The sequence below is a fragment of the Orycteropus afer genome, unplaced genomic scaffold, assembly GCF_000298275.1.
Source record: "Orycteropus afer afer isolate SDZICR_OR568_19922 unplaced genomic scaffold, OryAfe1.0 scaffold00309, whole genome shotgun sequence".
In the NCBI taxonomy this organism is placed as follows: Eukaryota; Metazoa; Chordata; class Mammalia; order Tubulidentata; family Orycteropodidae; genus Orycteropus; species Orycteropus afer.
In genome coordinates, this window is record NW_006921896.1 from 3,946,065 (window position 1) to 3,958,423 (window position 12,359).

A 12,359-nucleotide genomic window follows, 5' to 3' on the forward strand; every position below is an offset into this window, starting at 1 on the left:
AGCCACTCCTCGGAAGGAAGGTTGGGCAATCCTACTTCTGTAGTGATACTGCCTCGGAAACCCAAGGAGGGGTCACTATGAGTCGGGGCCAACTCGATGGCACATAACAACAACAACAATAGTTAATTGACTTCTCCAAAACAAATGAACTCACTGCCATTGAGTCAATTCTGAGTCACAGCAACCCTACAAGACAGAGTAGAACAAACTGCCCCAAAGGGTTTCCAAGGCTGTAAATCTTTACAGAAACAGATGGTCTCAGCTTTCTCCCACAGAGCCCTAGTAGGCTACTTGGCTTAAACTGATTCTCCAATCCCAGTCCGTTTAATAAATGTAAGTAAAATTACCTGTTTCATCATGGTAGTTGATAGCTTCTGTCTCCATCCACGCATTATCAGTGTTTCGAGGATCATCAACATATCCCTTATAAATCTATTTTTAAAAGAAGGCAGATAAAAAAAATTCTAGGATCAAACAGGAATGATGGAGAGAAGCATGTTACCTTCACTAGAATCAGAAATGTAACTAACCATCACAAAACCTTTAATGCAACATTATATATGCTCGTTTTAAATTTCCCAAGGAACAATATTCTCAAGGATTTTTGAGGTAGCTTAAAAATTCACAAAATCCTCAACAGTTCAGACTCTAATTTCAGAATGCGAGATTATTCTGGCTTTGGCCATGTAAATTTTTTAAAGCGTCCACAATTTAAATATTTTCTTTTCTAATAACTGTTGTTATCATTTAAGAAACATAAAGGTTGTTGTTGTTCTTAGGTGCTGTCAAATCATCTCTGACTCATAGCAACCCCATGCACAGCAGAACAAAACACTGCCCAGTCTTATGCCAGCCTCATGATCCTTGCTATACCTGAGCCCACTGTTGCAGCCACTGTATCTATCTATTTCATTGAGGGCCTTCACCTTCTTCGTTGACTCTCCATTTTAACAAGCATGATATCCTTCTCCACAGAATGGTTCCTTCTGACAATATGACAAAAGCAGGTGAGATGAAGTCTGGCCGTTCTCCCTTCCAAGGAGCATTCAGACTGTACTTCTTCCAGGACAGATTTGTTGGACCTTTTAGTAGATTGTAGTACTCTTTCTTAGCTTTCTTCTCCAACAGCACAACTCAAAAGCATCAACCCTTTTTCAGTCTTCCTTATTCATTGTCCAGCTCTCACATTCATAAGAAGTGACTGAAAATATCATGGCTTGGGTCAGGTGTACCTTAGCCTTCAAGGAGACATCTTTGCTCTTCATCACTTGAAAGAGGTCATTTGCAGCAAATTTGCCCAACGCAAATGTCATCTGATGTCTTGACTGCTGCTTCCATTGGTGTTGATTGTAGAACCAAGTAATATGAAATCCTTGTCAACTTTAATCTTTTATCTATCCACCGTGAAGCTCTTTATTGGACCAGTTGTGAAGATTTTTGTTTTCTTTATATTGAAGTTGGAACCATGCTGCAGACTGTAGTCTTTAATCTTCATCAGTAAGTGCTTCAAGTCATTTTCACTTTCAGCAATCAAAGTTGTGTCACCTGCATGTCGCAGGTTGTAAATGAGTCTTCCTCCAATCCTGATGCCAAGTTCTTTTTCATATATTCCAGGTTCTCAGATTATTTGCTCAGCATACAAGTTGAGTAAGTGTGGTGAAAGGATACAACTTTGACACACTCCCTTCTTGATTTTGAACCATACAGTATCCCCTTGTTCTGTTTGAATGACAGCCTCCTGGATCTATACACAGGTTCCTCGTGGGTACAATCAAGTGTTTTGGAATTCCCATTCTTCTCAATGTTATCCACAATTTGTTATGATCCACACAACTGAATGTTTTTGCATAGTCAAAACATTTCTGGTATTCTTGGCTTTCAGCTAAGATCCATCTGATATCAGCAATGATATCCATCGTTCCACGTCCTCTTCTGAATTCAGCTTGCATTTCTGGAAGCTATCAATATTACTGCTACAATCGTTTTTGAATTATCTTCAGTAAGATTTTACTTGCATATGGTATTATTCAATAATTTCCACATTCTGTGGGATCACCTTTCTTTGGAATGGGCACAAATATGGATCTCTTCCAGTCAGTAGGCCAGGTATCTGTCTTCCAAATCTCTTGGCATAGCCGAGTGCCTCCAGTGTGGCATCAGTTTCTTGAAACATCCCAATAGGTATTTTGTCAATTCCTGGAGCCTTGTTCTTCCCCAATTCCCTCAGTGCAGCTTGGATTTCTTCCTTCAATACCATTGGTTCTTGATCATATGCCACCTCCTGAAATGGATGAATATCAAGCAATTCTTCTTGGTACAGTGACTCTGTGTATTCCTTCCATCTTCTTTTGATGTTTCTTGCATCATTCAATATTTTGTCCATAGAATCTTTCAGTATTGCAACTCAAGGCTTAAATTTTTTCCTCAGTTCTTTCAGCTTGAGAAATTCCAAGCATGTTCTTCCCTCTTGGTTTTCTAACTCCAGGTCTTTGCACATTTCATTATAGTAATCTGCTTTGTCTGTTTGATCTGCTCTTTGAAATCTTCTGTTGACTCTTTTATCTTATCATTTCTTCCATTAGCTTTAGCTACTCTCTGCTCAAGGGCAAGTTTCAGAGTCTTGGACATCCATTTTAGTCTTATCTTCCCTTCCTTTTTAATGACTTCTTGCTTTTTTCAGGGATGATGTTCTTGATATCATCCCACAATTCCTCTGGTTTTTGGTCACTGGTGGTCAATGCATTACATCTATTCTTTAAAAGATTATTAACAAGGGATATTATCAAGGTCATATTTTGGCTCTAATGGACTTGACTTAACATAGAACCACCCCCAAGTGAAAAGCAGCCTCTAAGCCCTGGGCCCACTTACCTCAGGCCCCAGCCTTAATGTAGAGCCACACCCAAGTGAAAAGTAGCCTCCAAGCCTTGGGCCTGCCTACCTCAGGCCCTGGCCTTAATATAGAGCCATTTCCACGTGAAAAGAGCCTCCCAATCCCCAGCCCGCCTACCTCCGGCCCCAGCCTTAATAGTAATTAGAGTCCTCTATTTCTACAAAAAAAAAAAAAAAAAAAAAAACACCTATAAATAAAAAATATAAAAACTAATATTTAAGCGACTAATACATAGCAAGATTTTAATATCGCCAACTAACACAAATGTGATCAAAAGAACTAGACAACATAAACAAAAGCCGGCACAAAAAAAGAGGAGGAAGAAACAGGGAGGAGGAGAAAATCCTATCCTTTTCCTTATGATTAGTACACATTTATCTGATAAGATAGTTAAAAAAAATCACTGAGGGCATGCAGACAAAACAGATATGAGGTGAGGCACAATGGTTATCAACCAGAGCAACTCTGCATAATATAATTTAAAATGTAAATGTCCTTTGAAATAGAGCTTAATTCAAGCAAATAAAAGGTAGGTTTTCTGTTGAACAGGTACTCAGCATGTATAAAAAAACCTTGTATATCACATCAGTTCACATCTAGTGAAGAAAAACTACGAAGTAAAGAGTACTGTTAAGCCAAATAATATAAGTGACCTAAAGTTTAGTGGGCTATAAAACTTTAAACAGAAATTTATTTACAATGAAGCTTCACTATGATTTAAATTATTTCTGTAAATACGTATTTCAAACATACACATATTCTATTTTATTTAGAGAAAGGATCTACCAGATTTCCAGATGAACTACAAGTAATTTTCATTAACCCAAAAGAAACAAATAAAATTGATCCACAGAGTAAATTACTTCTGTAGGAACTACCATTTCTTACCACTAGATGTTCTTGGCTAAAGAGTTTGTGCAATTGCTCCTCTATTTCTTTCTTTTCAGCATTGGATTTCTGTAATGAGTTGAGAGCTTCCTCACCAAATTCTCTTTTCAATGTGGCACTAATCTTCTCTCCTGGATCCACCATGCCCTAATAGTCACATTAAAAAAAAAAAAAAAAAACTAATATGCTTTGATTCATTCAACAGATATTACTGACTGACAAAGTGACATTTTATTCTTTCTGCCCATAATAGTAATCCCTATTCTTCTGGGGAATGTCCTTCTCTAAACCAGTTGTTTCTAGTGGAAGCAGTCAATAAGGATATCGCATACACTTAATCACAGTGATTGGTCCAAGATTATTAGCCTATGGCTAACTGAGTCAATCAGACTCCTTTCCTGGTATTTCTCAAACTCCAGTTAAGGAAAAAAAATGCCTGGAGTCAAGAAAGAATAGAGCAAATTGATACTGTCTCCATTGTTTATTCCACTCTACCTACAATGGCCTAGTCACTGTTCGCAGGACATACCAGACATCCTCCTGCTCTACTCCCCACTTAGGGCCTTTGCACCTGCTCTTACCTCTATCCAAGCTATTTTCCCTTAGATGTCCATACATTCACTTATTTACCTCCTTCAAATTTTTACTCAAATGTCACCTTTTCATAGAGGTCTTCTCTGACCACCCTCTCTAAAACTCCAAAATACTCTGTAGTCACCTATCCTGCTGTAGTGTTTTTCTAAGTACTTATCATCTTCTAATATATGATAGTTTTACTAATTCATCTTATTTATTACTGTTTTCCCCACGGGAATATGAGCAGAGCACCAAGAGAAGAAGGATTTTTGTTATGTTGTTCTGTTGCATCCTCAGTGTCTAAAATATTAGCTGGCTGACAAACGGCAGATACTCAAAACAGATTGATTAGATAAATGACTCATGATATCAACAATGAAAACAGTTCCCTGATTAATCAGAATTTCAAATGACAATGAAAATATAAGGTCCTCTAATTAAAGCATTATTATAATACTGCACTCAGCATGACTGAAGTTTGACTATTTGGTTAGGACTAATTAGACTAACGACTCGACGGCACATAACAACAACAACAACAACAATTAGACTAAGTTTTCATCAAAGTCAGCTGAGATCTTTATTTCCATTCCATATTTATCCTACAGGAAGGAAAAAAAAATTCTTCCAAATAGCAGTATGTGCATAAAGTCAAACTCACATCAAACTATCTCTATTACTTCACAGTAGGGCATAAAATATAAAACCCTCTCCCACACATACACATTTTAAAAAGGCATTTCAGATATATCCCTGATGGGAAAAGACACCAATAGTTGCATCTTAGAAAGCCACTCACAAGCTTTAAGACCCTAGCTGCTACTTACCCAAAGCAGGATGCAGAACATTATCTTTGTGGACTATGTTATTTCAACTGACTTTGATGTCCCCCTCAACTATGGTCCTGAGTCTCTAGGCCTGGCAACTTATTCCCTCAAGGTGTTCGGTAACAGCTAAGAAGTTTTCATAACTTTGTCCTGTTTGCTCTTATATATACATGGATGTATTTATAGCACATACAGGTACAAATATAAAAATATCATCTGCCAAACCTATATAAGGTAACAGGTGTAATACTGTTCACCTACCCATACCTCTTTATCATGCCTGTTCATGTATCCACTCATAGATTGATGTTTATTGTTTCTAATAATGCAGGACTGTGTATGTAATAGCATTTAACTTTGTTGTCTATAGTTCCTGTGTACCTCTCTTTATCTTCCTTTTCCTTAGTGATATTGTGCTGATCACCCCCTTATTGTATATTGCCTTTCTCTTCACCCAAATGAATGCTTGTCTATCACCTACAGTGAAGGAAACCAAAGACACATGGAAATAATTAGTCCAAAGGACTAACGGACCATGTAAATCTCAGCCTCTAGGACCCTAATGGGAGTGCTGGTAGCGTAGTGCCTAAAGCACTTGACTGTTAACCAGAAGGCTGGCGGTTCAAATCCACCAGCCACTCCTCTGAAGGAAGATGGGGCAATCTACTTCCGTAGTGATACTGCCTTGGAAACCCAAGGAGGGGTCGCTATGAATTGGGTCCGACTCGAGGGCACATAACAACAAAAACAACATAACCCTAAAACCAGAAGAACTAGACGGTATCTGGCTACCACTGCTAACTGCTCTGGAAGGGATCCCAAAAGAAAGTCCTGGATAGAATGGGTGAAAAATGTGAACAAAATTCAAAATAATAAAAACAGACCAGGCTCACTGGTCTGACAGAGAATGGTGAAACCCCTCAGACTATGGCCCTTAGGAACCTATCAAGCCTAAAACCAAACTCAGTTCCACGGCTCAACTTTTAGCCAAGTAATAGGCATATACATGAACAATAGCATCAGGGAGGGATGCACCCTTTGGAACAATCAACCAAACCATATTGGAACAGCAGCATTTGCCCAAGGATAAAGCTCAGAAGGCAAGGGATAGGAAAAAGGACAAATGGAAACAGTAAACACAGAGGGGAAATGGGAAGAGTGCTGTTACACTATGAAGATTATAATCAATGTCATGAAACAAAATGTTTATGAACTCTTGAATGGAAAATCAATTTCCTCTATAAATTTTCACTCAAATCACATTTTTTTAATCCTAAAAAATATCACTGACTTGAATTAAACTACATCAAGCCAAAAGTATATCTTTCTTAGTAACATTATAGAGATTCAAAAAAAAAAAAAAAATCTACAAAGAACAAGTAATGAAAGTTATCCTTTTTATTATATATAAAATAAGTTATCTTTATCACTATTTTTATTTTGAATTCATCACATAAAGCTAAAAATCTTATCCTGGGCTAGAAGTGGGGAATGAGTTGTAAAGGGGACCCAACATCAAAGTGCCTACTCACTACACCAAAATAAAAAGAAACCAGTTGATTTGTTTTGTTGTGTTGTTGATTCCAACACACAGTGAGCCCATGAGTGTCATAAAATAACTGGGCTCCATCACTGGAAAGAGGTAACTATGGGGAGGAAGTAGGAGGGGAGTTGTTGCATTGTAGTAAACTGTGGTCAATGACATGAGACAAAGTATATGTGAACTGCTGTGTGGAAAGTGAATTTGCTCTGTAAATCTTCACCCAGAACACAATATAAATAAATAAATAAACAAACAAACAAATAAATAATAAATAATAACTGGGCTCCATGAAGTTTTCTTTCAGTGGCTGTGAGACCTTTTGAAGTGGATCACCAGGCCTTTCATCCAAGGTCCCCCTAAGTAAATTTGAACCATCAACTTTTCCGTTAGTAGTCAAGAGCTTTAAACCTTTGTGCCACCCAGAGATTCCACATATTACATACCAGGTGCTTTAGATACTATCTTTAACAATTCTATGAGATTGTTGTTAGGTGCTGTTGGGTCACCTCCAACTCATAGCGACCCTATGTACAACAGAACAAAACACTCCCCCAGTCATGTGCCAGCCTCACAGTCCTTGCTATGCCTGAGCCCATCATTGCAGCCACTGTGTCAATCCATCTCATTGAGGCCCTTCCCCTTTTTCTTATTCTATGAGATAGATAATATTATCTTTACCCAGCTGAAAGTGGGAAGGCCAGGACAAAAAAACCTAGATCTAACTCTAAAATCCAAGTTCTTTACACATGGGTTTCAGAATCCAGATTAGAGTCTGTAACTCTGTATCATCCTAAATGTGCTATTAATAATGACACTTCATTGCAATAATGAAGGACAAAAGAATTACTACACTGAAGTGGGAAGGAATACAGGATAAATGGAGTAGGAAAAATCTACCACAGTAACCTTGTAGTAAATAAAGTAGCTAAGAACTTAAAACATTAATTTCATTTTAATGCTTACCCCAGGGATTGCCCACTCTCCACAGTCTTTCCTTTTTATGGCAACAAACTGTAAAATGTTTTTTCCAGAAATAGGGTGGGTGATTTTATTTCCACTACTATCCCTTTTCCACCTGCAAAAAGTAATGTAAGATCATAAGCAATTTAGAAAGAAGATCAAGATTTTACTTAGCTTGATATAAAGATCTATTTTTCTTTATAACAGGCTATATATAAATTTATCTCAAATCGGGTTATTTTATTACTGTTTTTTATGAAAGATATTCTATATTTAGGACTGTTAGAAATAAGAACAAATGTGTATTTTACATCTAGGTATTATATTCTTTGTAATAAAAACTTAGAATACAAACAGTTTTTACTACTTAAAGTACTGTCAAAAAAACAATTTTAAAGGCAAGATAGACTTTAAGAATCATAAAAGTTTGAAAAATCAAAAGATCCTTTTTAAGAACTGAAGGCAGAAAGAGAATGAGTTACTGGGCCTGGGAGCTCAGAATCATAGTCTCAGTGGACACAAGGTCAATTGTCTTAACACAGTCCACAAAGACAATGCTCTACATCCTACTTTGCTGAGTAGAACTGGGGTCTTAAAGCTTGTGAGTAGCCATCCAGAGTGCAACTAACGGTCTCTTCTTGCCGAGAGCAAACAGTGAAGAAAACCAAAGATGCATGGAAAAAAGTAGTTCAAAGGAGTAATGAATCATGTGAACCCTAGCCTCCACAACCATGAGACCAGAAGAACTAGATGGTACCTGGCTACCACCCACCAACTGCTCCAAACGGGATCGCAATAGGAAATCTAAGATAAGAGAGGGAGAAAAATGTGGAACCAAATTCAAAATGATTAAAAAAAAAGAAGACCAGGCTCACTAGTCTGAAAAGACTGGTGGAACCTATGAGCCAATGGCCCTTAGTAACTCTTCAAGCCTGGAACTGAACTCACCACCATGGCTCAACTTTTACCCAAATAGGCCTATAATCTGAACAATAACACCAGGAAGGTACACTTCTTAGAACAATCAACCACACAAGATCTAAAGGGCAGCATTTGCCCAGGGATAAAGCTCAGAAGCAAAAGACAGGAAAGAAAAAAGGACAAATGGAAACAGTAAGCACAGGGAGGAAGTGGAAAGAGTGCTGCTGTATTGTGAGGATTGCAATCAAAATCATTAATCAAATGTGTACAAACTGATGAGTGGAAAATCAATTTGCTCTGTAAACTTTCACCCAAATCACAATAAAAAGTTAAAAAACACAAAATAATTGAAGATGTTAAAAAAAAAAATTCTAACAATATGAGCTTTTTTTAACAATGCATCTTGTGTTATCATAAGAAATGTAGATTATATGATACAGGTTCAACTGATCTCAAAAGCAATACCTCTCTATCTTTATGCCCTGTTTGGTAAACAAACAAAAATCTCACTATCATTTAAGTTTATATTTTGAGTTAAATTACTGCTTGAACAATTTCTCTTAGGAAGATCAGCACAAGGCCAGTCCCCATGAGGCAGAGGTTAAAGATGTCCCAAATGTCCAAATGACCGTGCCACTCCATCATTTCAGATATTAACTCCTCCTCCTCCTCTCAGTAATCTCCCCCGTCTTAGGGTTCTGTAAGTTCACGGTAACACCTCACAGAACTCACAGACACCCAAAGATCATCTCATGTAGTGATGGTCGGGGCTGGCAGGCTGGCAAATCCCAGGTCTGTGTAGGTCTGGAAGAGCCTCCCAATTCTCAGGGTTCGACAAACCTCCACCAGCAGATCAGATAACAACTTCTGCCCAAATCCAGGGGTGAGATGATGATGAGCCAAGACACAGAACCGGAACAAAAGAAGGGTGACCTTCCCAGAAGATTCATAGGTACCCTCAAGGAAGCTAAGGGTGGTGATTTGAGTTATACCCTCCATCAAGGCAGGACTCAAGGTATATCCCATCTGTGTTGCTTCAACAGCAATAACTCCAACAGATGGCTCTAACAATCAGCAGCTACTCAGTAGCGCACAGCAAATCCCACCACAGAGCCAAATACCAGTTATATAGGGAATGACTACTACCAGTTGCTCAGCCAAGTTGACACCTGACCTGAACTACCACACTACCCCAAACAGGCATGGATAATAGGATTTACAATGCATCATGAAATGGAGGACAATGGTTAGAAGGGCCACATCAAGCAATTCACCGCAATTACATAATATGTTTTATAAAAAGTATCAAGGCAATGTTAATTTTAGTATATACTTTTTCATAGCCTCTTTTCCAGAATATTACTAAATCTCCCCTTCTCCTTCCTTATCCCTCACCACATGCAACCCACCACCACATCCATTCCTCCACCACAATTTTAATTGTTCTAATAGTCTTTTAGGCAAAGATAAAAATCCTGAACTTTCAGTACTAAATCAAAATATAAAGTCTATGATCTAAATCATCACGCTAAGACTCCATGAAATATACTCGTTTTTCAGTTTCTTTATACAGTAGATGACTACCTTATCTAAATCCTTAATTCCACCCCTGAAAGAGCTCTTAGTCTAGCAATGGAACTAGATATGTAAGGGAATAAATTATAAGACAGTGTGATAGTTTGATGAGTGTAGTAAATAGAAATGAAAGCATAATTAGTACAAGAAGGTAAGATCTGTTTTGCGGCCAGATGAATAACATAAGCAACAAACATTATAAAATAAGATGATGTATTCAACAGAATTTCAAAGTCTCATGGAATACAGACTTTGTGGAATCACTGAGGCTAGATGAACCCCTGAAACTACCGCCCTGAGATAATCTGCAAACCTTAAACCAAAAACATCCCATGAAGTCTTCTTTAAACCAAATAAAAGCTTAGCTTAATTAAGTAAAGAATGTCTGCCATAAACATTATGCTCTTTTAACAAACTGTCTACATGGGATCAAATTGATGATGGCAATTCATAAAGCTTGGAAAAAGAACTTAGGGGGTAGTGAGTTTATGTTATTGGAGGAGGAACAATCCAGAAAAAGAGGGTGAGAATTGTTGCACAACTTGAAAAATGCCAATATTACTGAATTGTACATTCAAAAAATGTTGAACTGGTATACGTTCTCCTGTGTATATTTTCAACAATAAACTATTTTTAAAAAATTCAGTTCTAAGCCAAAAAAAAAAAGTATTCAAGAAACTCAAAGTACATATAGCATCTGGCACTGTGGGCATCAGTGAGAAAAGAGATGGGATGTGGAGGCTACTTAGAGAAGTAGGTAAAGGGCTTACATGATAGAATTCATCAAATTCATCTGCTTAACGAGCCAGGAAAAAATACATATATATATATATTTTTTTTAATTGTGATTTGGGTGAAAGTTTACAGAGCAAATTCACTTTCCATAGAGCAGTTCACATACACTTTGTCTCATGACATTGACTACAATTTATCACAATGCAACAGCTCCCCTCCTACTTCTTCCCCATAGTTACCTCTTCCTATGTCCTTCCCTCCATGCTCTCCTGCCCCGAGCTGTCTCCCTCTGTATACACAGCCCCTCTTTCTTCCATGATTGTTCTCTCCAAGGAGTGTATCTACCTAGTGTAAATGTTCACCTCATATGCCTGTCTTTTGTTTGGCTGGAAGCCACAGGTGGGCAGAAAGTATTTTTAATCAAGATAAAACCATGCCAATTTGTATTTAAGGATGCTCATTCACCTTGACATAAGAATGGAGATTGGTTTGGAGGGAAGCAAGACTAAAGGCAAGAAGATCAGCTAGAAGGCTGTTACCATGTTCCACATGAAAGATGATGAGGGCAGGACTGAAGGCAAAGACAGGGAGAATGGAGAGAAGACAGGTTTTATTTTTATTTTTTAAAAGTAATTTATATAGTATTTATTATGTACCTGACATTGTTACAAATATTTTAACATATTTACCCATTTAAGCCTGAAAACAATCCTACAGTTGTATCATCATCTTCATTGTACAGATACAGAGATTGAGGCACAGAAAAGTTAAGATAACTTGCCCAAGACTGCACAGCTAATAATCAGTATAGCCAAGACATGAACTCAGGTAATATGGTTCCAAAATCTGTGCTCTTAATTACTATACACCTACTCCTCACTTGGGAGCTCTGGTAGCATAGTGCCTAAGGCACTTGACTACTAACCAGAAGGCTGGCAGTTCAAACTCATCAGCCACTCCTGGGAAGGAAGGTTGGGCAATCTACTTCCGTAGTGATACTACCTCAGCAACCCAAGGAGGGGTTGCTATGAGTCTGGTCCAACTCAACGGCACATAACAACAACACAGCAACTCCTCACTTATCAACTAACATTTCGCATTTACAACAATAGTAAAAAATCTACTATCCAACTATGTTGCATTAGTGGCAATCATCTGCCAGTAACAAATGCCACAGTGTTCATCAAGAGTAATGCTAGCTATGATGGTTACAGTTGTATGCCAACTTGGTTGGGCCATGAGGGCCATGATTCTCAGTTGTTTGGCAGTTAAACAATGACACAATTTGGCAGTTATGTAATGATATAGTCATCCTCCATTTTCACATAACTCTGACTTCTGCATAATGCCCTGGTTTGGGGAAACTAATCACATCAGTAGGAGCTATGTTAGCATAGTGCCTAAGGCACTTGACTGCTAACCAGAAGGCTGGTGGTTCAAA

At 37.9% G+C, this 12,359-nt stretch overlaps 1 protein-coding gene across 1 annotated transcript in view; it reads right to left on the reverse strand.

Moving 5' to 3' along the window:
* Positions 1 to 12,359, reverse strand: part of NUDT9 (nudix hydrolase 9) — a 45,267-nt gene that overhangs the window by 622 nt on the left and 32,286 nt on the right. The window contains exons 4-6 of the mRNA XM_007951714.1: positions 7,691 to 7,802; positions 3,782 to 3,928; positions 348 to 432 (exon numbers count right to left, since the gene is read on the reverse strand). Coding sequence (XP_007949905.1) covers positions 348 to 432; positions 3,782 to 3,928; positions 7,691 to 7,802 — 344 coding nt within the window. The remainder of the gene's footprint in view (positions 1 to 347; positions 433 to 3,781; positions 3,929 to 7,690; positions 7,803 to 12,359) is intronic.